The sequence below is a fragment of the Anastrepha obliqua genome, chromosome 4 (assembly GCF_027943255.1).
Source record: "Anastrepha obliqua isolate idAnaObli1 chromosome 4, idAnaObli1_1.0, whole genome shotgun sequence".
Lineage (NCBI taxonomy): Eukaryota > Metazoa > Arthropoda > Insecta > Diptera > Tephritidae > Anastrepha > Anastrepha obliqua.
Window position 1 is genome coordinate 55,939 of NC_072895.1, and position 24,018 is coordinate 79,956.

The window sequence follows — 24,018 nt, forward strand, 5'->3', positions numbered from 1 at the left end:
GAGAAGAATATTTAATATTCTTGCATAACCTTAAAAGAAGCAAAAAATTAAATTTGCACTTGAAAGTATCAAATTTTATAAGAATCAATTTTCATTGGTATTAAAATCTTCTCAGAGTGACCTTTTTTAATCTTCTTTTGTTTAATAATACAGTTTTTTTTAACTTCCAGTTTCGGTAGCTTTAAATTAAAAAAAAACACCAAACTTAAATATGTTCGCATTTTGGGTATAAAAAGAACTAAATTTATTGCGAAGAGCAAATGGTTGGCAATACTGCACAACTCAGCTAATGTGATGTCACGCACGACTCTTACGACACGGCGAATTCGGAAAGCGCAAACTTCTTCTCTATCATTCTTAACCTCTACCTCTCTCTGTTCAAATTTTTAATCCAATCTGTGCAACGTAATCCAGGATTCGCCATCATAACACTCTGCCCGCTCATTACATTTCATTTCACACGTATTCATATTCGTGGATTCGTATTCACACACTCGTTCGATCAATCTGATATGTTATATGTATGTTACGAAAGGATAGGTATAGGCATGGGCATGCTGTGTTTCTAATTAGTACCATGTACTTACCGGAAATTTAACGTGCTCTCACCACAGAAACCTTCAATAGAACTTATATTTAATCAAAGAAATGGAAAATGTTATGTCGTTTTAAAATACGAGTACATTTCCCGAATAAACTTTGTTCACATATTAAAGTTTTTAAAATATACCTAAATAAACGGAAATGAGTTAGCATGCTCTATAGGATCAATACTACATTTATTTTTTACTTAACAATAGACGGTTCTATGCCAGGAGAACCAACGATATACTACTTACATATATTCGATTATGTACGTGCATATTATGAATTCTTACCTACATTCATAACAATCTGAAAATGCAAAACCACTTTCTTTCATTTTTCGTTTATTGATTTGTTAGCAATGAAAATATTTCTTATTCATTTTAAAATTGCAATCAGTCGAAGATTTTTTCTCAAACTCAAGTTCTTTTCACAATTTGATGCAAATAGAATAAAACCCTCCTCCGAAATAGTAAAACTAATATTTATAAAAATTTAGGCTTTGAGACATACACACTTTTCACTACACATAAGTTAATACAACTGCGCAACTAATAAATTTATTTCACATACACATATCTCCTATTTATGATTCATACCACGATTTCTTCATCCAGTGCGACTGCTTACATGGTTCATTAAGCACCACAAAAGACTCGTCGTTATCTTGCCCAAATCCAGTTTCCAAATTAGATGTGTTTTGCAGCACAGAAGCACGTCTACCAAATTTTGGCACCTTTTTCGTTGCACAACTAGTAGGTCCACCTATGCCATATTGGTATCCCATGTTTGCTTGGCGATGGCTCGAAGTACGTCGTTTCTGCATATATAAAGGTTTGTTGGACGTGTCCGATGACTCGGAAATTTTGCGTTGCGCTACAATTGATGCATATTTAGTTTTGGATGCATGTCCAATGCTAGCTTCCCCTATTTTCTCCACTTTTGGTTTGCTCGCAGAAGTGCGCTCGCGTAACTGATACTGGTAATGAGCACGTCGATACTCCGGGGTTATGGTGATATCCGTAATGGGTACAACTTCATTACATTCGACTCTTTGCGGGGAAGATGATTTAAATTTGCGACACGGCGATTTTTTTGTACTTTTCATAGCCACCGTATTGGATATAGCCGATGTGGTTGGTAGACGAAATGTGGAGGTTGGTTTGCACACGATTGGACGTGAACGTGGAAAATCTAAAAAAGTGTTGCGATATTCGGGGTTAAATTCTATTTTACCTTTGAAGCGTAGATATGGTTCCCGACATTTGCCACGTTCCGGCATCTGTCTAATCTGCGGATCACGAAAGCTTTCGTAATATTCCGGTATATCTTTCGAAAATTGACCGTTTAAATGTAAATGGTCATAGGTTTTAAGTGGCTTTTCTTTTGACACATTTTTTGGTGGTTCACGGAATTTCTCACGATACTCTGGCACTTTAGTGTTATCATTCATTTTTTCTATCACTTCAGCACCAGATACACGTAAATTGTCAACTTTTTTTATAGGCGCGCTCTTCGAATAGTTCTCATACATTTTAAAACAGTCTTGATACTCTGGCACGCCCCCAAATTTACCTTGTATTTTAAGATTACTTATTTGTGGTATGGAGTGTGCTTTCTCGATAGGAAATTGCACGAATTGGTGTTTGTACTCAGATGGGTTAGTGTTGTATTTCGTCTCTGGGACACAGTGCTGAGGGTGGCATATTTGAAGATTACGAGCGGCAAGCTGACGTGATATTTTATTATCGACAGATTTCTTGGTTGCAATCGCTCCCTCTGCTGTTGGCTGGAGTTTTTTATTTATTGGGTCGGGATCCAGACGAAATACCTCACGGGGTAGTATTTTTGTAGTGCGATCCACCATTGGGTAGGATATATAGGATGAACGATATTCGGGTTCCATATTTATATCCCCGGTCATAAATAAGTTTTCGGAATTTTTAGCAGGAATTGAACGGCAGCTATAATATAAATAATAAAAAACATTAAACATATGCACGTGTACCATTTATTTACCATAATATAAGAATAGCGAAATATGTTAATGTATTTTTACATCACGTGTATTTCCTCAAATTATAATTATAATATTAACACAGAGGAAATAATGTACTAATGTAATTTTTGGCAGTTTTAGTAGGTGTTTAGTCAAGAACTTTTTGCGTTGAAAGTTTGATTAGGTTCCTACTTACAATTCTAAGTCATCTGACGTATACCAATGAAATTGCTCCTGATGTTCTGATTTATCTTGCATTAAGCCTTCTAAATGCAATGATGTAGATTGTCTTAAAAGGTTTGGCCTCAAATAAAATTTTAAATCTCGAAATTGCCGCTTGTACTCAGATTTAAGGGAACTAAATGGAAGCGCTGGTTCATCACTTGACTGCAGACAAATTATGCTCCGTGTGTGGAAGTCTGTAAGTGTAGGAAGAACATTTGGAAAGTTATGCAAATGGAGTGAAATTTAATAATTAGAGGTACAATATGTTAGTAGTATTCACAACCCACTGAAATTATTTGAATAAAGCCTGGTTTATCTTATCTTATCTTTATATATGGAGTCATAACCGCCGTATTAACGTAAGTGACCAAGAAGGAATTTGTCCAGTCTTTCAATTCAAAATTTCCATTACTTTACACTCATAACTTCTTGGATTTGTTCTCGTGTTTGAAATAATGGTGAACCATTCACCAGGAACCCACACATTTCTTTGCCGAGTAAAAGACTCTATAGCGCTATGAATAGAGTCTACTGGCATCATAATGTAGTTTTTATACTTACAGTTTTTCATAAAATATGCGACCATAGCTATTCCGGCGCAACTGTCGAATAGTAAAATCGGGGGTAAATTGCTAAAATACAGCTAACAGGATATTTCCAGATGTTACAAATAAACAAACTACAACCTATGAAATATTTTGTGGGGTGAGTCCTGCCCCAGTGGGTCTACCAAAGGTTAAAGATACATTTTTTAATTCCTTATGAATATGATTTAAATAGGCGATATAATATTTATATAAAGTTGCTATATTCTCATATGTCTAAATTAGTCATTCAAAACTGCTGCTTACAGATTTTCTTCGTTGATCGCACTTGCGCGTCATACGCGATAGTAACCGGTCTTGTTGCCTTATTTCATTACCCAGACCCCAAAAATGTTAATTTATGGCACTATCTATCGCACTAAATTTGTCTGTACATGACTTTCCACAATTTTTATTTATTTATATACGAATTTTTTGATTATTATTTATCCTTATCACCAATCAATGATTCATCATATCCAAAACTGTGACTTAAGCGTGTACTGTGTCATAAATTTATAAACACAAGCAAAGTCACATCAGACTGCAACAAAAGTTGGAACCCCCCTAAATCTGAGGGTCTGCGCACGTGCCTGGCATGACTATATCCAGTCTGTGCGGCTCAAGAACCTTATTAGGTTGGTGGCATCTAAGCCAGACAGTTGTTCGAGACTCTCGAACAGCGGTTGGCCCAGGGTTAACATTCTGTGCTTCCATACGGCAGGGCATTCACAAAGGAAATGGAAGATTGTTTCCATTTTCTCCGCTTGTTTACAACTGTTACAGTATGTATTGTGAGGGATACCCATTTTGGCCGTTTGTTCTCGGATAGACCAAAAACCAGTTATGACTGCCTTTAGTCTCCAGGCGTCCCATTGTTTCATGTTTATCAATGTCGACGATTGCTGGAGGTTGTAGGTGGGCCTTAACGTTCCGCATTTTGCATTTCGTCTAGTCTTTCCATCTAAAATCCGCGATTCAGAGGTATTTTAGGGAAATTATATTCTTGACTTCACCTAATGGTGTGAATACCGATTCTGCAAGAGCGTTATTCATGGCAGATCCCCCTCTTGCCAGTTCATTTGCTTTTTCGTTACCTTCAATGTTCCGATATCCCGGGACCCAGATTAATGTAACTTTATGGTTTTCACTCAAGGTGATGAGGCTATTCCTACTATGTTCCAACACTTTAGAGATTGTTGTAACCGAACCCAGTGCCTGGATTGCAGCTTGGCTATCCGAAACGATAGCGATATTGCCCTTAAAATAGAAATTTACGATTAATAGCTTACAGTCTTCCGCCTGGAAGATACTGCTGGTATTAGGGAGACGCACATATTTCTAAATTTTAAGTCTGTGAGAATATATACCAGGTCCAACACCACAATCAATAATATTTTAGATGGAAAGAGAGTGGCAAAATTCCTATTGAATGTTACCGTCGGGACGATGAAGTCAGTCCTCTCCGAGGTTGACTGAGTTTGTCGCAACAATAGGCTTGCATGACCATAAGTTTTTTCTTTCCAACGACCCGCTTCATTTAACCTAAAAGCACTCATGGTTGCCGTCTTCTTAATATGTAGGTCTACTGGAATAACGTGTATCAGTCCATTAAGAGCCTCTCTATGACATGATTTGATTGCACCGACCGTTATTGCACAGGCTGATCTTTGTATTCTGCCGAGTAATTTGGTATAGTACTCTCTCCTTAGAGCTTTCCACCAAACTACCGAACCATACGATAAAATAGGTCGTATAACCGCCTTATATAGCCATAATGTATGCTTAGGTTGAAGACCCCATCTTCCTCTTAGCAACGACCTATTTCGCAACATTTTTTGCTTTTTGAAACCTTTATTTCTCACACAAGTTTCTTCTTCACACTCACTGTCACTATATGGGACGAGAACAGATTTCTTTGCAAACTAAAATAAAAATATTGAGATGCCATTAAATATTTGAGAATAAAAAATTTCCAATTTTTCTACATATTTTGTATTAACATATAATATTGTAATTACTTCAGATTGAAAAGACTCCATAATGCACACTAAGTAAATGGATTATGTAATCATTATTGTAAATGTTATTATCAAAGTAAGCCGCAACGGATATTTTTAACGTACATGTATGTATGTATACATATGTATGTAAGTAGTAACGCGCGGCCATGAAAAAATGTAAATAAAATGCGATGTGCATATACAAGTACACATATATATATGTATATATAAGTGGCGCATACACTCTTTTTTTTTTGGGGTGTTTGGCCGAGCTCCTCCTCCCATTTGTGGCGTACGTCTTGTTCCACAAATGGAGGGACCTACAGTTTCAAGCTGACTCCGAACGGCAGATATTTTTTATGAGGAGCTTTTTCATGGCTATTAGAAAAAAACTTTTTCTTAATTTTGGTGTTTCATCGAGATTCGAACCTACGTTCTCTGTGAATTCCGAATGATAGTCACGCACCAACCTATTCAGCCACGACGGCTACATAGGTATACATCAACATTTTTTTCAAATATAGTTTTCTTCACTTACGTTAATTCGGCATTGAACACTGAACTTACCCGGTGGGTATGCCTTTCGTCTGAAGAATTTCAAATCATCGATCGAAATATACTCATGTGGATATTTAATGGTAAAGCGATTCAAAAGCTTACATGGATCTATTAGAAAGAGATAAATATTTTTATTATGCGTACGTATGTATGTATGTATGTATTTGACACATATTTTTTAAACACGAATCATTTTCACGCGATTCACAATATATAAATATGCTTAATACGTAATGATATTTTATAAGAAGTTTTCAGTAATCTTACTTGTTAAATCTGGTTCGGAAAATGAACGATTCCTATTGTAGTTATTACTGCAAGTAAACAATATTTGGTTGTTTAGTAACCGCTTCAAAGTATTGGCGCCAAGCAGTATTAAATTATTTTCAATAGAAGTGTAAATCTATACTATAAAGGTGAATGTCTGTACGTTGTCCGCGCATCACTACGAAACGACAACACCAAATGACGTAAAAATTTTTATACATTCATATTTTCACCCAATGAAGGTTATAGGCATGTTTTTATGATTAAACTCCCTTCCCACTAATAATCAAATTTTTGCTTAAATTTAATTTAAAAAATCTTAGTTTTTCCTATTTCCCACTATTTATAGCACACTTTAGACTTCATAATCCGCATAAGCTGTTCAACTATGACCCAAATGTAAAGTTCAAAAACGGTTTGAGATAGAAAACTAATAAAATTAATTTCGCTTGATATTTTTCTGATTGGTTGTTTTGATTTTATTCAACGAGGTATAGCAACGAATTCCGGGTATTGTAATATTATGGTTATTAATAAAAAATTATTTTCTTTAAAATTATTGTTTGTAATTCTTTTATATACATCCTAAGTCCCTCAAAACTACTGCTACGCGAGCGGGGCCGCGGATTAAAGCTAGTACTATATAAATCGATATACACCTAATTCTCCTTTTACACGATAGATACGTTCCCAAAAAATTGGAGTAAAAAGAGAATTAGGTGTACATTATTGTCAAGAATCAACTATAGAAATATTCTGGCCAAAAATGTATCAAACAACTAAAATCTAACACTAAGGCGTCCAAAGATATACTCAAATATTAGTAAAAGCATACAAATGCGGTTATATACGAGGGTTGCTATTTATATTCCTGGCTTAACAATGAAAAAATGAACATAGGTGATTGAAAATGGTCTTATTGTTTTTCAAAATATTCTCCATGATGATCAATACACTTTTGCAAACCAATTTTCAAAGCACTTATCCAGCCGCGTGTCTAGGGCGTTTTTTAAATTGTGTGGGATTCAATGCGAACACTCCTTTTTTACCACAAGGTGATTGATGTTCGACATAATTCATTGTTCCTGTTTTTACGGTGCTAATGAATGGTTTTTTGTTGTTTTATTGCCTTGTTACTCCACGTGGACTGTAGAAAAAAATAATCTCACGAAAATGTTCATGGTTCAATTCTATTTTTTTGTTTTTTGCAGATATGAATTTCTGAAGCCACATTGTACTCATTGATCATAATCAAGAAGCGAAATACTTGCTTTTGCTATATTTTCTAAAGCATTAATAATACAATTTTTCTGACTTACGAATACATTACATTACATACAACGATTTAGCTGATATTATCTTGCCTAAAGTATTAAAATATAAGAATCCTGGAATCCTATTTAGATAATACAACGATTTAGCTGATATTATCTTGCCTAATATCAGCTAAATCGTTGTATTATCTAAATAGGATTCCAAGATTCTTATATTTTAATACTTTTACTGATATCAAATTAAAACTAAAATTAGAGTTTATTATAACTGATGCTACTTTAGCGAATACTCAACGAAAAACGGCTGAGTGGCGTTACCTTATTTATTAATCTAATTGCTTACATAAGCATACCACAATTTGTTTTTTAGTTGTGTATTACAGTTGCCAGGGATATGTATGTATAAGTGAAATATGTTATAAAGATATTTTATTTCAACTACTGCACATAGCATATATGTATGTAAGCCATCTAAACTATTTTAATTACAACGAAATTTCGCCCATGCTGTGATTTGTTTAAATGCTTTAACCCTTTATTTGTACTTTTGTTTTGATATCTAATGGATTAAGTTTTTAAACTGAGAGCATGTAAAAAGCTCTGAACATTCAATGACGAAATTAACTTGAGGTTTATATGATTTAGATGAAATATGTGTATTTTTCCGTTAACTTTTACAATTTCAGACCTCTTTACAACAAGCTTTTTATCAGGCCAATTTTGTACTGAACACAAAATTTTTTGCAAATGCTTGGTAATCCGATTAAACCTCCAATTCAATGTGGCGCTGTGTGGAGTGCAGTGTGATAACTCCCTCGGAAATAATGGACAGTAGCGTTATTTCTCTTTCGAAAGGCAAATAAGGCCACTGACAGAAGGCATTAAAACCGCGGATATTATTTTCACTTTAAGTAATGTATAAAATCGAATGATATTTTTAGAGAACCACTGTACTTTTGAGTGCATCATCATAAAAAGTTTCAGAAAAAACTAGATATAAGAACTAAATTAAAAAATAATATGTGAGAATGTAAACTAAACAAATACAAAAAAAAGAATGCTTGGTTAGTTTAGTTAGTTTAGTTTAATATGATAAAATAAAAACAACAATAAAAAATTGGTACTGGAAATTGGTACAAGAAATCCAGTTTGTCGACAACATGAAACTTTGTTTAGCAATGAATATATCCCAATGAGATTTGGTCCATCTACATCTAAGTTGGAATAAAACTTAGCGGAATCCAAAAATATTTTACAAGGACACATTAATTGAAAAGTGTTGACGTTTTGGTTATTTTTAACCAAAGTTGGTTATATATTTTTCTTCACAAGCATTTTCATTATTCGGTTTAGATGCTTTCCATTTCAATTCAACCGGGCTATTCGGGTCATGTTCTTCGATTTCGATGTAACTCAAATATGTTGCTCTCTGGTCAAAATAATGAGACCCGTATTTTTTTGTTCGCCCGAAAAAAAAATTTTTCAAGAGTTATCGGCAATTTTGTTTTTCGGCTCAAAATCGATTTTTTTAATCATATAAGAAATTTTGTTCTTTAAATTCCCATAACTTAGTCAAAAATGAACCGATTTTAATAATTCTGTGTTCAAAATGATCGTCATTACTTACACGAACGACTTCATGTAGAAAAAATTGCCAGAAAGTAGTTGAAAATTTTTTATTTTGCAAAAAACAAAAAGTGCGAAACAGGTTTTTTACTCAAAAATTCATTACTCAAAAACAACTCATTTTAGCTACTGGGCATTCAGCTCAATTGAAGTTTGAGGTGTCCTCTTAATTTGGAAAAAGTTATAAAAAAAATACACTTTTTTAAATATTGAATTTCGAAAAAATTTCAATTTTTTTTTTTTGCTGAAAAACAAAATTGCCGATAACTCTTGAAAAACATTTTTTTCGGGCGAACAAAAAAATACGTGTCTCATTATTTTGACCAGAGGGCAACATATTTGAGTTACGTCGAAATCGAAGAACATGACCCGAATAGCCCGATTGAATTGAAATGGAAAGCATCTTTATATATTTCCAAAATTGGTGAAACTTCATAAAATATATAGTTGAAATTTTGGCAACATTTTTTTACTGCGAATTGAATCAGCAGCATTGCAAATTTTATATCCACTAAGCTTCATAATAATGATTTCCAAGAAATTGTTAAAAAGTAATTTATGTAGTGATTGGAGAATGGTATAAATTTTGAATTCTGAATCAATATTTTTTTTTGTAGGCTAAGGCGTATTTAGACTGAACTTCTTTTTACGAAATGCATATATTAATGTATGTTCATATGTCAACCAAGTATTTATCCAATACAGTAGGAATGGCTTACTTACAAATTTGGATATTTCGATAATTCATTTAATATAATCAATAATCAATTTTATTGCCTACTCTGAATGATTGTACAAGAAAATTCTAACTACGTATATTTTTTATATGGATATTATAACACATACGAGTAGACCTTTCTGTTTTGATACGCAAAATTTTGTATATTTATTATATATAGTTTAAATATAAAGCTTAACAAGAGATTGTTTTATATTTTACATTTTTATAAACAACTTTCTTTAAGGCTTGACAATTATAATCAATATTTTCATTGTTAACAATATTAGAAAAGTTGGTTTTTTTTTTAACTTATAGTTTTAAAGGAATCATATTCGATTTCTTTAGTGTAGTATACATTTTCCGAATATTTGGCAAAATAAAAATTTCCTGTGTGCAATGATAATTCTTTTACAAGTTTTCCGAAACCTTGAAGATATTCGTGGTAACGGTGTGAGCAATATTTAAAATAAGTAAACCTTGGAATCTAGCGAAAAGTGTCATCATACTTTTAGGAATTTTACCTGTATGTCAATATTCCTTGTAAATGTTGTGAATAATTTTTCCAACGAAAATAACTGCTTAAAATTGTCATTATTTATATTTTTTTTATAAAAGTTCACAATATTCCTTGTTAAGTAGTATCACTCAGAGTACTTATATGTATGTAATTTTGCTTCGATGAGTACACAATCGATTTTATCTACACAAAGGGAACATTTTAAAACAAATTGAAAATTAGATTATAGTAAAAAAAACATTAAATACAGCTTTTTTTGTTCGACATTTGCAAATTTCTTCAAGTCATTTCGCCTGGCTTTCAAGTTTTCGACCACTTTTCTGTGCCCCTCATGCTAAACGACCACTCTAAAGCGGTGATAATGGAATTGTCATATCCGGAAGCCGTCCTCAATTCTGCTCTAAAATATTCTTTTTAGGAGAAATTTTGCAAAAAATGTGAAATAACTTTTAAATAACGTAAATTCCTTTGGCTCACAATTCTGTATTTTCAAAATTATGTAACTTAAACAACGTTTTAACGAGTATGTTATCAAGGAAAATGACGAGCTACTAACAAATTTTTGTACTCAAATAGTTTAAGAATAAACAATACGTTTTTCTGCCACAGCTTCAACTATAATTACACTTTTAGTAACGCACTTGGACAACAATCAGTGATTGACTATGTTATAAATGGGGACTCAAGCGACAATTCGTTCTTTAGGTGTACAACGGAGTAGTTCTGCCACTATTAACGTACGAATGCCTGGTATGGTGGGAAGCTTTTAGAAGAGGCTATAACATCACTAAGTGAGGAGGGTGCAAAGGATAGTTTATTTTGGCATCACCGAAACATGTAGAACTTGCCCCAGTACTGCTCTTAAGGTCGTTTTACACTTACTTCCCATCGACTTTCCCGTTATTTCCGTCCCTGCTCAAAGTGCAATCGGGTTAACTCTTTCCGTTGCTAACCACCTATTTTTTATTTTTTTTACGACGGTTGGGGACATCTATGTTTTTAATTTTGCACGAATATTGATTATTGCTTCCTTTTAAGTGAAGAGGACGCTAATAGCTAGAAATACACCCACCACGTGTTGAGAAAATTTTAAGTAAAAATCCGTTGCCGCGCGTTTTTGTGAAAGCTAGAAGTAAAAATTCATAATAAATTCAATAACGCAGTTTATGGTTTGATTTTTATGCAAATTTAGTTCTTGTGGTGTGTTTGATACACAGTGGTTGCTTTCTCGCTTAAACTTCGATTATTTTACGAATATTTTTTATAATCAGTGGTGGTTAGCAACAATAACCACTGTGACGTAAGTATTCCTAGAATTTGCTTTTTTATACGGTCACTATGAGTGGGACTTTCTTTGGTATTTACAATATTTTAGCCAATTATTTCAATAATGCAGCTATCATTGACGCAAAGGGAAATTGAAGAATGTTTGTATGAAGATTTACCTTTAGGACCTGAATGTGAAGCCAGTTCCGATGAGGATGAAAATCTAGACACGCCTGAGTGGCCAGTGTGAAAATCGATATTGGATGTGTGTGGGGCAGATGTACAGAATATCCATGAAGAGCTATTCATATCATACCATTATCAAACTTTGTAAGTCAGAATAATATTGTTAGCTCTACGATCTTGCAGCCTCCTAAATGGAAAGGACCTTCTCTATGCTTGCATCTGAATGACAATAATCTCATGCCTGCTAGAAAGCATCCAGACTATGATAAGTTATATAAAGTCCGTCCTATGCTTGAAATTCTTCGCCGCAACTTCAGAAATAATTATAAACCATCCGCTGTAAAGAAATACAACAGCAATATGAACTTCGTTGATAAATTCGATCAATTAAAAGCCTGTTACTCCATCGGCCGAAAATCCCAAAAGTGGTGGCACCGATTTTTTTTTCATTTCTTGGATTGCTGCGTTATCAATAGCTATATAGCTTACAAAGAGCTTCTGATTAACAGACCTCATTTGGATGAGTTGACATTGAAGGACTTTCGCCACTCTATTTATCAGGGGATGTTAGCACCTTGCTACGTAAACAAGCGAGCTCCAGGAAGTTCCGCGATCAGCAATGGATCAAGCCCAAGATCTCCTGTACCAGTTGCTATAAAACGGTATAAGCCTAGCGTGCCTGCTGAAATCCGCCATGAGAGTAATAGACACCAACCGCTTAGAGGCACACCTAGAAGATGCGCATTTTGCAGTACCAAACGCGTCCCTGTCCGCACAGTATGGCAATGCAGAACATGCCACGTTCCACTTTGCCTCCGAAAAGGAAAGACATGTTTTTCAGATTTTCACAAGAAATAATTGTTTGTAAATTTATTACCTAATTTTGTATTGTCTTTTTTCTAAAAATAAATAAAAAAGTGAAGTAATTGAGTGCATTAGTTTTAATAAATTTTTGTACCCTTCAGTCATGGTGGTGACCACCTTGTTTCTCAAAAACCTAACGATAAATATTTTTTTTTTTGCATTCGTGTGTTACTTGTATTCCATATTCACCAATTAACAACAAAAAATAAATTTTTTATGTCGCAGTAAAGAGCGTGACGGAAAGAGTTAAAGGATGGCGGCCTGTCTCCAGAGACCAAGAGACATGGTAACTTTTTTAGATAGTTAACGCCGCATTTCTTTGAACTTCGTACAGATCTCTCTGTGCCAGGGTAATCGTTCCAAGTAGGCTGGATTGGAACATGGGAAAAATCTGTACCGTGTGTTTACCGGACATTGGAACACTTTCTCCGTAAATGTCCGGGCTTGGCAGCTATACGGTTAAGACCACTGGGTGCTCCTTTCCTCGACAGCCTGGGGCAGTGCTCGATCCTAAATCCCTTCAACTTTCTCCATTACATCAACAGTTCTGGTTAGCTGCAGATATCTGCCCGTTGGAGGTCTCAAAATGGTATCAAAACGGCACTTTAGTGCTACTTGGGGAGTGTCATTACGAAGTATATGATACAGGCCGAAATAGTTTTAAAGTATTGGTGCGCACCTAAGTTCTCGCAGCAACTCCATTGCCAACCTTCCCAGGACACACTGTCCATATAGACATCTTTTTAACAGAAGGGAAGATAGTTGTGACTGCATTATATAAATTTTCGAAATATGCAGTAACAAGAATATTAGATAGTAGGGCCATAGAGGATGTTAGGAGACCCTTAAGAGATATAATATTTTTCTCCATCGTTAAATTCCATTTCAATGAAATTTATGATGAAAGATGAATTAGGCATCGAAGTCTATACTACACCCCCATATAAGAGTCAGGCTAACGGCCAAGTGGAAAGATTCCACTTCACCTTAAGCGAAATAATGTGTTGTGTTAAGGATAATGGGGGACATCGAAATTTTGAGAAACTGTTAGAAAGGGCAGTATCCGAATACAACCATTCCATTCACTCAGCTACGCAGACCAGTCGACATATTTTTATAAAAAACAAATAGGAGTTCAGGAACAAAATTAAGTAAATTATACAGTAAGGAGTGACTGAAAGAGGACAAAGAGGACTGAAAGAGGACAAATCATTCATAAAAGCAGGGTACGAAACTAACTACTACAATACAAATTTTCTTTTTCAGATTTTTTTTTCCACTATGTCTCGCAGAGGTGCAGATACTAGACTACTCGAACTCCCAATTAATCACAATAGAAAAAGGAACATTATTTCATCTCACACTGAAGGATTCCAAGGAAAGCAGGAAAACGTAGTAAAGTGCTGCAAATATTAATTCGTACACTTTCAGCTCATGATTTTGCCGCTGCAAAAGTAACAGTAAAAATCGTTTGTGTTTTAACTAATATTGTTGAAAACGAAATAAGATTGTTTTTTCTTAGTTTTTTATCGCCAATTCAGTTTCAGTTGCGCGTAAAATCTCGATTGAAAGTGGCAAAACGGGACGAAGTGCGGATTTACCATTAGAAATGCGTAAAATTGTTATTAAATTGCACTTGGAAATCAAATCTCTGCGCAAAATCGGCAAAACAATTGGCAAATCGCATTCTACGGTGCAAAGAGTTATTACTAATCACGTTAATACTATATTAGTAAATTGGAAACTAATCACCACCAAGCCGCAAGCCGAACAATACTGACCCCACGTAAGGAACGCAACATAGTAGCATCAGTCGCGCAAAATTCAAAATACTTTGAATGAAAAAGTAAGTCATAACGCTGGTTATCATAGCAGAGTGTCACGCCGAAAGCCCTACATTTCAGATATTAACAGAAAGAAGAAATTTGAGTTAGCCAAACGCTATATAAATAAGCCAGATTCTTTTAGGGAAAACGTCAAATTCCATTAGCAATTGCAATTCGCAAATTTTAATTCGTGTTTTTTTTTCTTTGCGGCCAGCTGTTTTTCTCACTTTCAAATTCTTATAAGTATAAGTTTATCCAGTAGAAACTTGCAACTTACCTTCAAATTGAAGTGTCATTTTGAAATGTCTCATTTTTTCTAGTACAATATTTTCTTAATAAAATATTTTTTATATGGCTATGTAGGAATAATATATTTGCATAAAGTTGTGCCTTATTTAGTTATTAATTTAAGTTCTTTAATTCCAGAAATGAGTTTGGAAGTTTTTGCTCATTAAATATTGAATACAAATGTTATTTTTCACGAATATGTATATTAAAATTTTGTTCTTTTATATAAATCGTGCTAAGTATCAGGTGTATCTATTTATAAACTGTGATTTGTGAGATTAAAACAAATGCGAACTAATGCAAACGAAGAGCCGCGTTTCAAATTGCTAAAGCACAAATGAATATAAAGCCTCCAAATGCAGTTTTTTGCGGAAGACGTCGTGGCTAGAAAGTATGCGTGTGTACGTATAATTTCTTATGTTTAATGATTTACTTATGTTTAATTTTTTCCATTGCTTTCGCCTACTCTTCTTCTTCACGAACAAGTAATCTCTCTTAATCTTGTTTGATTATAGATGGACTCTTACGACGCGGCGATTGCGGAAGGCGTAATCATTTTCTCTATCATTCTTGGGTGGAGACGTTATTAACTTTTTTTCACATAGTACCCCGACAATCTCAGTTTTTTCCGTAAACAAACCGTTGTCATTACTTCAGTTACGTCAGCCTATCAGCTGACTCTTTCAAATTCGCCGAGAGCCGGTTTAGCTGATATTGGTGGGCAATCAATTTTTAAATTTTTTTTCACCATGGTAATCTATCATCCGGTTCTCCGATGACGTTTAGAAGTTAATTTCTTTTTGCCAAGCGTTAGCAAGTGGAGAATAGATGAAGCGACTGGTATAAATAAACATATATTGGCAAGGCTGGAATAGCCTAAAATTGTATGTATTTGTAAAACTAGTTTATATTATGACTGCAAATATTTTTGTTAAATTAAAATCTTAATAAATTTTTAAATGCAATAAAATAACATTAAACATAAATATGTTCACATACATACATATACTATATTTATATATCTAATAATAATACTTCCAAAAATTTCGTATGTTACTAAAATAATCCAGTTGCAAGATATTAATTGGTTGGATGAAGTGGTGATTCTTCCGCACCATTTTGTTTCCACATTCTCGTTACCAACATATTATACGGGGTATTGCTTCTCGACTATATCCAGTCTGCCCGATTAAGAAACCTTATAAGGTTGATTCCTCCTATACCAGCCAGCTTTTCGAGGTTTACAAAAAGCTGTTTGCCAATGGTTAAGAAGTGGAAGATAGTTTCCTTTTTCTCCGGTTGATTACAACGAAGACAGTATGTATTGTAAGGGATACCTATTTTGCCGTGAGTCTGCAGGCTTCATATTATTTATTTATTTATTTTATTTATTTATTTAATGTCTACCAAAACTCAGAACATACATTTAAGATATAAATTTCAGAACTAAAATACAAATTTACAATATTTGATATTAAACAGTGTAGAAAACTTACATTAACCCCATAAGAAAACATTAAATTGCTAAAAATGTATAGAAGTTATTAACAAAATTAATACTTAAAAAACTGAAATCTATACTATAAAGGTGAATGTCTGTACGTTGTCCGCGCATCACTACGAAACGATAACACCAAATGACCAAATACATTCATATTTTCACCCAATGAAGGTTATAGGCATGTTTTTATGATGAAACTCCCTTCCCATAGCCCCCAGGCCGCGCCACCACTCTCATTCGTCACTAATAATCGAATATTTGCTTAAATTTAATCGAAAAAATCTTAGTTTTTCCTATTTCCCACTATTTATAGCACACTCTAGACTTCATAATCCGCATAAGCTGTTCAACTATGACCCAAATGCAAAGTTCAAAAACGGTTTGAGATAGAATATTTGATATTTTTCTGATTGGTTGTTTTGATTTTATTCAACGAGGTATAGCAACGGATGCCGGGTATTGTAATATTATGGTTATTAATAAAAAATTATTTTCTATGAATTTATTGTTTGTAATTCTTTTATATATATAAGGTTGTCCAAAAAGTCTTGCGGTATTTTTATTGAATTTTCAATTGTTCATAAAATTGGTTGTAATAATGCGATTTAAGTCAAATATGCGCCGTTTTGTTCGATGACGAGTTCCCAACGAGATGCTAACTTCATAATGCCTCTCTTATAGAAGCTCGCTTCCCTATTGTCAAAAAACTCGGAGAGCCAATTTTCACAGGACTCTCTTGGGGACAACTTCCGACTACCAAGCTCGTTCGCCATGGACAGAAATAGGTGGTAATGACTTGGTGCGAGATCCGGACTATACGGTGGATGCAAAAGAACCTCCCATCCGAGCTCCCGGAGCTTCTGGCGCGTCACCAAAGATGTGTGTGGCCTGGCGTTGTCCTGATGGAAGACAATTCGGCCTCTGTTGATCAAAGATGGCCTCTTCTGCATGAGTGCTGCATTCAAGCGGTCCAGTTGTTGGCAGTACAGGTCCGAATTGAGCGTTTGGCCATAGGGGAGCAGCTCATAGTGGATGATTCCCTGCCAATCCCACCAAACACACCGAAGAACCTTCCTGGCCGTCAATCCAGGCTTGACCACCGTCTGGGCAGCTTCACCGCTTTTCGACCACGACCGTTTGCGCTTCACGTTGTCGTAAGTGACCCACTTTTCATCGCCAGTCACCATCCGCTTCAAATACGGGTCGATTTTGTTGCGATTCAGAAGCGATTCGCATGCATCCATACGGGCAAAAATGTTTTTTTGCGTCAAGTCGTGTGGCACCCATACATCGAGCTTCTTTTTGAATCCAAGTTTCTTCAAATGGTTTATAACGGTTTGATGACTCACGCCCAGCTCTTGGCCGATGCTACGGCTGCTACTATGCCGGTCTCTTTCGATCAATTCAGCGATTTTATCGCAATTTTCGAAGACAGGCCTTCCGTACCGTGGCGCATCTTCGATCACCTCTGCACCAGAACGAAAACGTTGAAACCATCGTTGTGCGGTGGAAATGGAAACTGTATCGGGTCCATAAACTGCACAAATTTTATTGGCAGCATGAGATGCATTTTTGCCTTTATCGTAGTAGTACTGTAAAATATGCCATATTTTCTCTTTATTTTGCTCCATGTTTGCGACGCTATAACTCACGAACGACTAAAAGCAAACAACAATTAATCAAACACGTGTTAGCACGTGAAAAGAGCTTTCCAAAAAGCTCTAGCGTGAACCGATGCGACGAATACAACTAGAACTACGCGCTTGCAAAGACAAGCTTGCGGAAATACCGCAAGACTTTCTTTACAACCTTATATTTCCTAAATCCCTCAAAACTACTCCTACACGAGCGGGGCCGCGGGTTAAAGCTAGTAACAAATATATACTAGATATTATTTAGATTTCTTACATAGACAGTAATTTTTTAATTGCGTTTGTAATACATGTTTGGCCCTAGAAAAGTCTAAATCTAAAAGGAAGGTGAGATAATTAAAGTCAGACAACGTTCTAACGAGAGGCGCATTGGCATTATATAATGTCCTACTAAAGCCAACGCGAAAAATTTTGCAACGGCGAAAATTTCTGCAAAGAACATTAAACTGTATTCTTTCTAGAAGGACCGGGCAATCAATTTGTCCATTAATGAGATCAAAGATAAATAATACTGCCTGAAAAGTACCTCTGTCACTTAATGGAAAGAGACTAATCAAACGACAGCGATATTCGTATGATGGTTTCGGGTCTGAGAAATTGAGTGAATGTAGTGCGAAACGCACAAAGATTTTTTGAACTTTCTCCACTCGATTTATATGGACTGCATGATAAGGTCCCCAAATAAAAGATGCATAATCTAATTTGGACCGAACAAACGCAGAGTATAATATCGTAAGAGTATATGGGTCAGTGAAGTGCGATGAGGGGTATCTAACAAAACGAGCATAGCAAGAGAATTGGAAACGGCATAATTTAGGTGCGTGATGAAATTAAGCTTAGAATAAAAACAAAAACTCTAAATCTTTTATCACATCAGACGAATCAGGGTATGTATGATTGATATATTAAGAGGTATAAAGGGGGTTTTGAAGCTTAGAAAATGAGATTTTGTGACATTTTTCAATATTAAGAAATATACGATTCATAAGGCACCAGGAAAATAAATTATTCAACTCGGATTGTAGAGCGGCTGAATCACTAGAATTTCTTATTTCAGCGTACACTTTCAGATCATCAGCATAGAGAAGGACAAACACGAACAAATATCATTAATAAACAAAAGAAATAACAAAGGTCCTAAAATACTACCCTGGGGTACACCAGAGGTGGCAATGTACTGTTTCGGAGAAACTCCATCGATAACCACAGTGCAGCATCTCTTTATTAAATAGGACCGAATCCAATCAAAGAAAGTAGAATGAAAACCGAGACAAGCCAATTTAGTTACTAAAATCGTATGGGAGATTTTATCAAAGGCTTTAGAGAAATCCGTGTATATCGCGTCAGTTTGGAAACGATTCTGGAAGCTTGCGTGGCAATCATCAGATACGGATAAGTCAGATAACGTAGATCTTGCAGCTACAAAACCATGCTGTCGAGGACTAATTAGATGTTTAACGCTAAAATATAACTTGTCTTTAACAACGCATTCAAAAAGTTTAGATACAGCAGATAATTTGGAAATTGGTCTGTAATTTACAATATCGCTTTTACTACCGCTTTTGAAAATAGGAGTGACTGAATTCAGCTTCCAACCATCGATAAACATTCCTTCAGCCAAGGATTTGTTAAAAATTAGTGTAAAAGGTTGCACCAAAGAGCGACACTTTTTAAACAAAGTTACAGAAAGCCCGTCTACATCCGAATGACATCATCATCTAATAGAACAAGCGAACCAAAGTCAACTGAAGAAGACGCTTTCCCCAACAAATTATGGTGAATGGCTGCCAAATGTACTTCCTGAATATCTTCATCAGACACGAAGTTAGATGAAAAGAAATCAGTAAATAAATTCACTGCATCACTGACAGAGCAGGCAGTTACGCCCCTATAAAAAACAGAATTAGGAATGGAAGAGACCTTTTTAATCGATTGAATATATCGCTAAAAATTCTTTGGATTACTTTTTATATTACGCTCAAATTTGTGAATGTATTCCTTATACAAAGACTTATTTAAATCACGAAATTTATTCCTGTGGAGGATAAAAAAATCATAATAGCGGGTTTCGTAGGTTAACTTGAACTTCTTAAAAAACTTGTTTCTAAAATTTTTATGATGTTTAAGTTATTTCGTGCGCCAAGGAATCTTATAATTTACACGCTTGAAAATTGGAACATGTTGAGAACATATATCTAGGACTAAAGTTTTAAATATCGTAAAGCGTTCAGCAACTTCAATGTTGCCTAGAGTTCGCTATTAAACTTGACTCTACCCGTCAAACAAGCTCACCGCCAAAGCTGTTCCACCGTGAGTTTGGGGGGGTTTTCTCGAGGTAATAATTTATACTAGCTAGCATAACGACTGACTAGTCTACTTTCAGCCTGTGCGTTGTAGATAGTTCTTAGCTTGTGTGCTGGTCCATGACACCGTCTGCAATCCCCCGTTTGCCAGCAATCAGTAGTAAAGCTCCTACACCGCGGTAAGGTGACTACCATCATAGAGGTACGCGTTGGGCGTATGACAATATTTTTTACTCTAATTCTTGTATGGATTCCCCTTGCTTTTATAATTTATAAGCCTGACTGATATACATACCTAGTTATAATTATGTGAAATTTGGATATTCTGTTTCAACTTCAGAAAATAATGAGCAGTGTAGAGAACCGGTCCACCATTTTCAAACAAAAGTAATTGATTGCATTAAAACAAACCTGGCTCAAATAAATTTAAAAAAATATATTGTAATTGCATAACTTAGCACCAGTGATGGTAAATGTAGAGAAAATTCCCTATATGTAGGGATTTTTGTCGAAAAATGCGGGTGTAGGGAAAAGAAGGACAGATTTTGTTAAATTCTGTAAATTTAAGGAATTTTCAAGAAGGACAGAAAAAAATTTAAAATTGTGGGGAAAATTAGAAAAGTTCATTTAAAATAAAAATCGGCAGTAAGGTTTCATGCCTGACTTTTTTTCTATATGGCAGAATACTTTTAAAGTCGTCAATACGGCAACATTGCCGTTTTTTTCTTCATTAACGCTAACGCGATTTTTTCTTCGCGCGAATATTGTTAGTTTTCTGCTGCTTTTCAATTTTGAATTAAGTTTTGCAATTAATTTAGTTTTAGTTTTTTTATATTTAAAACGCATATATATTTATATATGAGTTCCCCCTCTTCGACTGACTCTTCAGAGGAACACCAGAAAAAAAAAAATGCAAGTATCGGAAACAAAAGTTCAATAACAAGTGGCTTGACGACGACAATTTTAGTGGCTGGTTGGAAGCTGTGGCTAACGATCCATTCAAATGCAAATGTGCTGCGTGCGACAAGGTTTTGAACTGCGGCAAGTCTGATTTTCAGAAGCACGCCGAATCAGAAATGCACCAAAAAAAATATGAAGGCAATAAAAAAGACACCTAAAATAAACAGATTTTTTTTTTAATCGAGTATCTAAACCGAATGGTTCCAGAAATTTCGAATTAAGACTTAATATGTTCTTCGCTGAGCATAATGACGCGCTGCAAGTGATGGACCATTTAATCCCACTCTTAAAAGTAATCGTGCCGGATTCTGAAAAAATAGAAACTCTGTCTTGTTTTAAACAGAATGTAATGAAAAAGTCTAATTTTTAGCCTTTTTGCTGAATTTTTCTTTATATATGTGTTTATAATATAATATAATAAATATGTGTATTTATATATATTTGAAATAAAATTTGTTGTTATTATAAAGTATCAAAATAGCACCAAGTCTTTATATATGTGTTTATAATATAATAAATATGTGTATTTATATATATTTGAAATAAAATTTGTTGTTATTATAAAGTATCAAAATAGCACCAAGTCCAAAACTTCAGCAAATATTTCAATTTTGACGTTGCAAGTGCTTCATTAGAGTGTAAACATTGGTGAAAAAATGTAGGGAATTGTTTAGGGAAAATTATTTGTAAGCGTAGGGAAAAGTAGGGAATTTTTTTGGGGCTGTGTAGGGATTTTTCAAAAAATCATTTACCATCACTGCTTAGCACTGCATTTTCAAAATTGTTGTAAATAAGAGGGGTGGTATGTATTTTTCTTACTACGTCTCATGAAAAAAATACTTAACACGGAATTTCACATTTCCAAAATAAATACATTAGTACCACACTGATTTGGACGAAACATAAATTCCTCTTCTTCTTCGTCTTCTCAATTATTAAAATGTATTCAATTAAGAATCATTGCCAACATTTTCAAATATTTCGTTATTTACTTAAATTTTTTAGCGAGCTTCAAGAATCCAATAAGCACTTTCGCACCATTTTGTCGGCACATTCTCGTTACCAACAAGTTATACGGGTTATTGCTTTAGGACTATATCCAGTCTGTCCGATTAAGAAACCTTATAAGGTTGTTTCCTCCTATACCAGCCGGCTCTTCGAGGTTTACAAAAAGCGGTTTGCCAATGGTTAACATCTTCGCCTTTCATAGGGCAGGGCATTCACAGAGGAAGTGGAAGATATTTTCCTTTTTCGTATGTATTGAGGGATACATATTTTGCCGTGAGTCTACAGGCTTGATATTTATCAATGTTGACGTTTGTTTGTGGTTGTAGGTGGGTCATAACGTTCTGCTAACTTTGCATGCTGTCTGATCCCTCCATGTACAATCCGCAATTCGAAGGTATTTCGAGGTGATTCCATTCTTGATTGCGCCTAGTGGTGTGAATACCGATTCTGCAAGAATGTTATTGTATAGTGTTGAATGGGTACACTTAACTATTGCAGCAAATATTCGTGGAAGGTTGATGCAGTATGCGATACTCGAGTATTTCGGTGCCTTGAAAAACCATATTTTGGGAAAACTAGTTAGGAAAAAGAACCCAGTGTTAAATATTAAGTAAATAGAAAGGCACATTTCACTAAAAAAATTATTTATACCTGTATAGGTATATTTCACTAAATAAAGTACATATAAATATCGAAAAATATTAAATAGTTCAACAGTTAACAAAATTTAGCGCCATTGCAACAAATTATTGTAGACGTTTGCTCATATTTATTACGCGATATTTTGACCTCAATCAGAAGTCATCTTCAGCAACTCTTTAATTTTACCAAATTTACCGTTCTATTTTAAACTCTTTCATAGTATAAACACATTGTCAAATATTAAAATACGCACGTTCTTATGAAAATAAACATTCGAACGAGAACTGTGACCTGTTCAATTTTCTTATTTTGTACGATCTGGCAAGTTGAAGCTTAAGTAATTCGTTTGAGCATCGTACCAATGCATAATAAAATAAAATAAACAACTACCGGTATTTTTAACTTTTAAAACGTTCCATACCTGTTCGCATTGCGCCAACCCATCGCGTCGTCACTTTCTAATATTCATACTGCAGTTCATATAAATATTTTATTGCCAATTTGTTTATCATTACAAACAATTTTACATATTATAAAACTGATTTGATAATTGCTTAACTCTTGACACACTATGCCATTTTTCCAGTTACTTGAATTCAATCACCTGTTCAAGGTCTTTTTCCATTTAAATAGCAAAAATATGTATTTTTAAATGGCCCTCTAATTTTACATATGTATACACTCGCGTCAGACACATATTAACATATAGACCGGTATAATAAAAAAGTAAATTAAGAAATCAATATTTGTATCAATGAAAAATCTGAATATACCTATGTATAACTCAAAATTCATATAGCTATACACATTACTACACTATCCAGAAATTAACTTTCTGCCATGGCGGTATTGAAAGTGAAACTCGATTTTGAAAAAAAAAAAAAATAATAAAGCGCAACCGCTTGTGCTTATCGCGTCAACTTCAGTAATCGACTAATTCAGAGTACGGCGCTCAAGTCGTTAGAAGCATAAACATCTGTAAGATGCACATAACATATCCTTAGGTGAGCGGTCGCTTTGTCCTTTGGCGCACATTCTCACATACAATCAAACTACGAGGTACGAGTACTTCTCACTTAAGTTATTCACCCATCGTGCTTGGGCGGTCTTACACCGCTGTTACGGGTCATAGCCTCGTTTGTAGATAAGCTCACTTTCAAGGC

At 34.7% G+C, this 24,018-nt stretch overlaps 1 protein-coding gene across 2 annotated transcripts; it reads right to left on the reverse strand.

Annotated features, from left to right (window-relative positions):
- Positions 1–997: 997 nt before the first annotated feature.
- LOC129244934 (uncharacterized) lies at positions 998–23,536 on the reverse strand. Of its 2 annotated transcripts, none has more exons than XM_054882850.1 (5): positions 23,277–23,536; positions 6,222–6,268; positions 5,964–6,062; positions 2,781–3,003; positions 998–2,549 (listed from the first exon to the last, which is right to left on the reverse strand). In XM_054882850.1, the coding sequence occupies exons 1-5, from the start codon at positions 23,297–23,299 to the stop codon at positions 1,172–1,174; spliced, it is 1,770 nt and encodes a 589-aa protein (XP_054738825.1). In that variant the 5' UTR covers positions 23,300–23,536; the 3' UTR covers positions 998–1,171. The 2 variants fall into 2 exon arrangements, with proteins under 2 accessions (XP_054738825.1, XP_054738824.1); XM_054882849.1 differs by lacking the exon at positions 23,277–23,536 and adding an exon at positions 22,198–22,573.
- Positions 23,537–24,018: the final 482 nt, after the last annotated feature.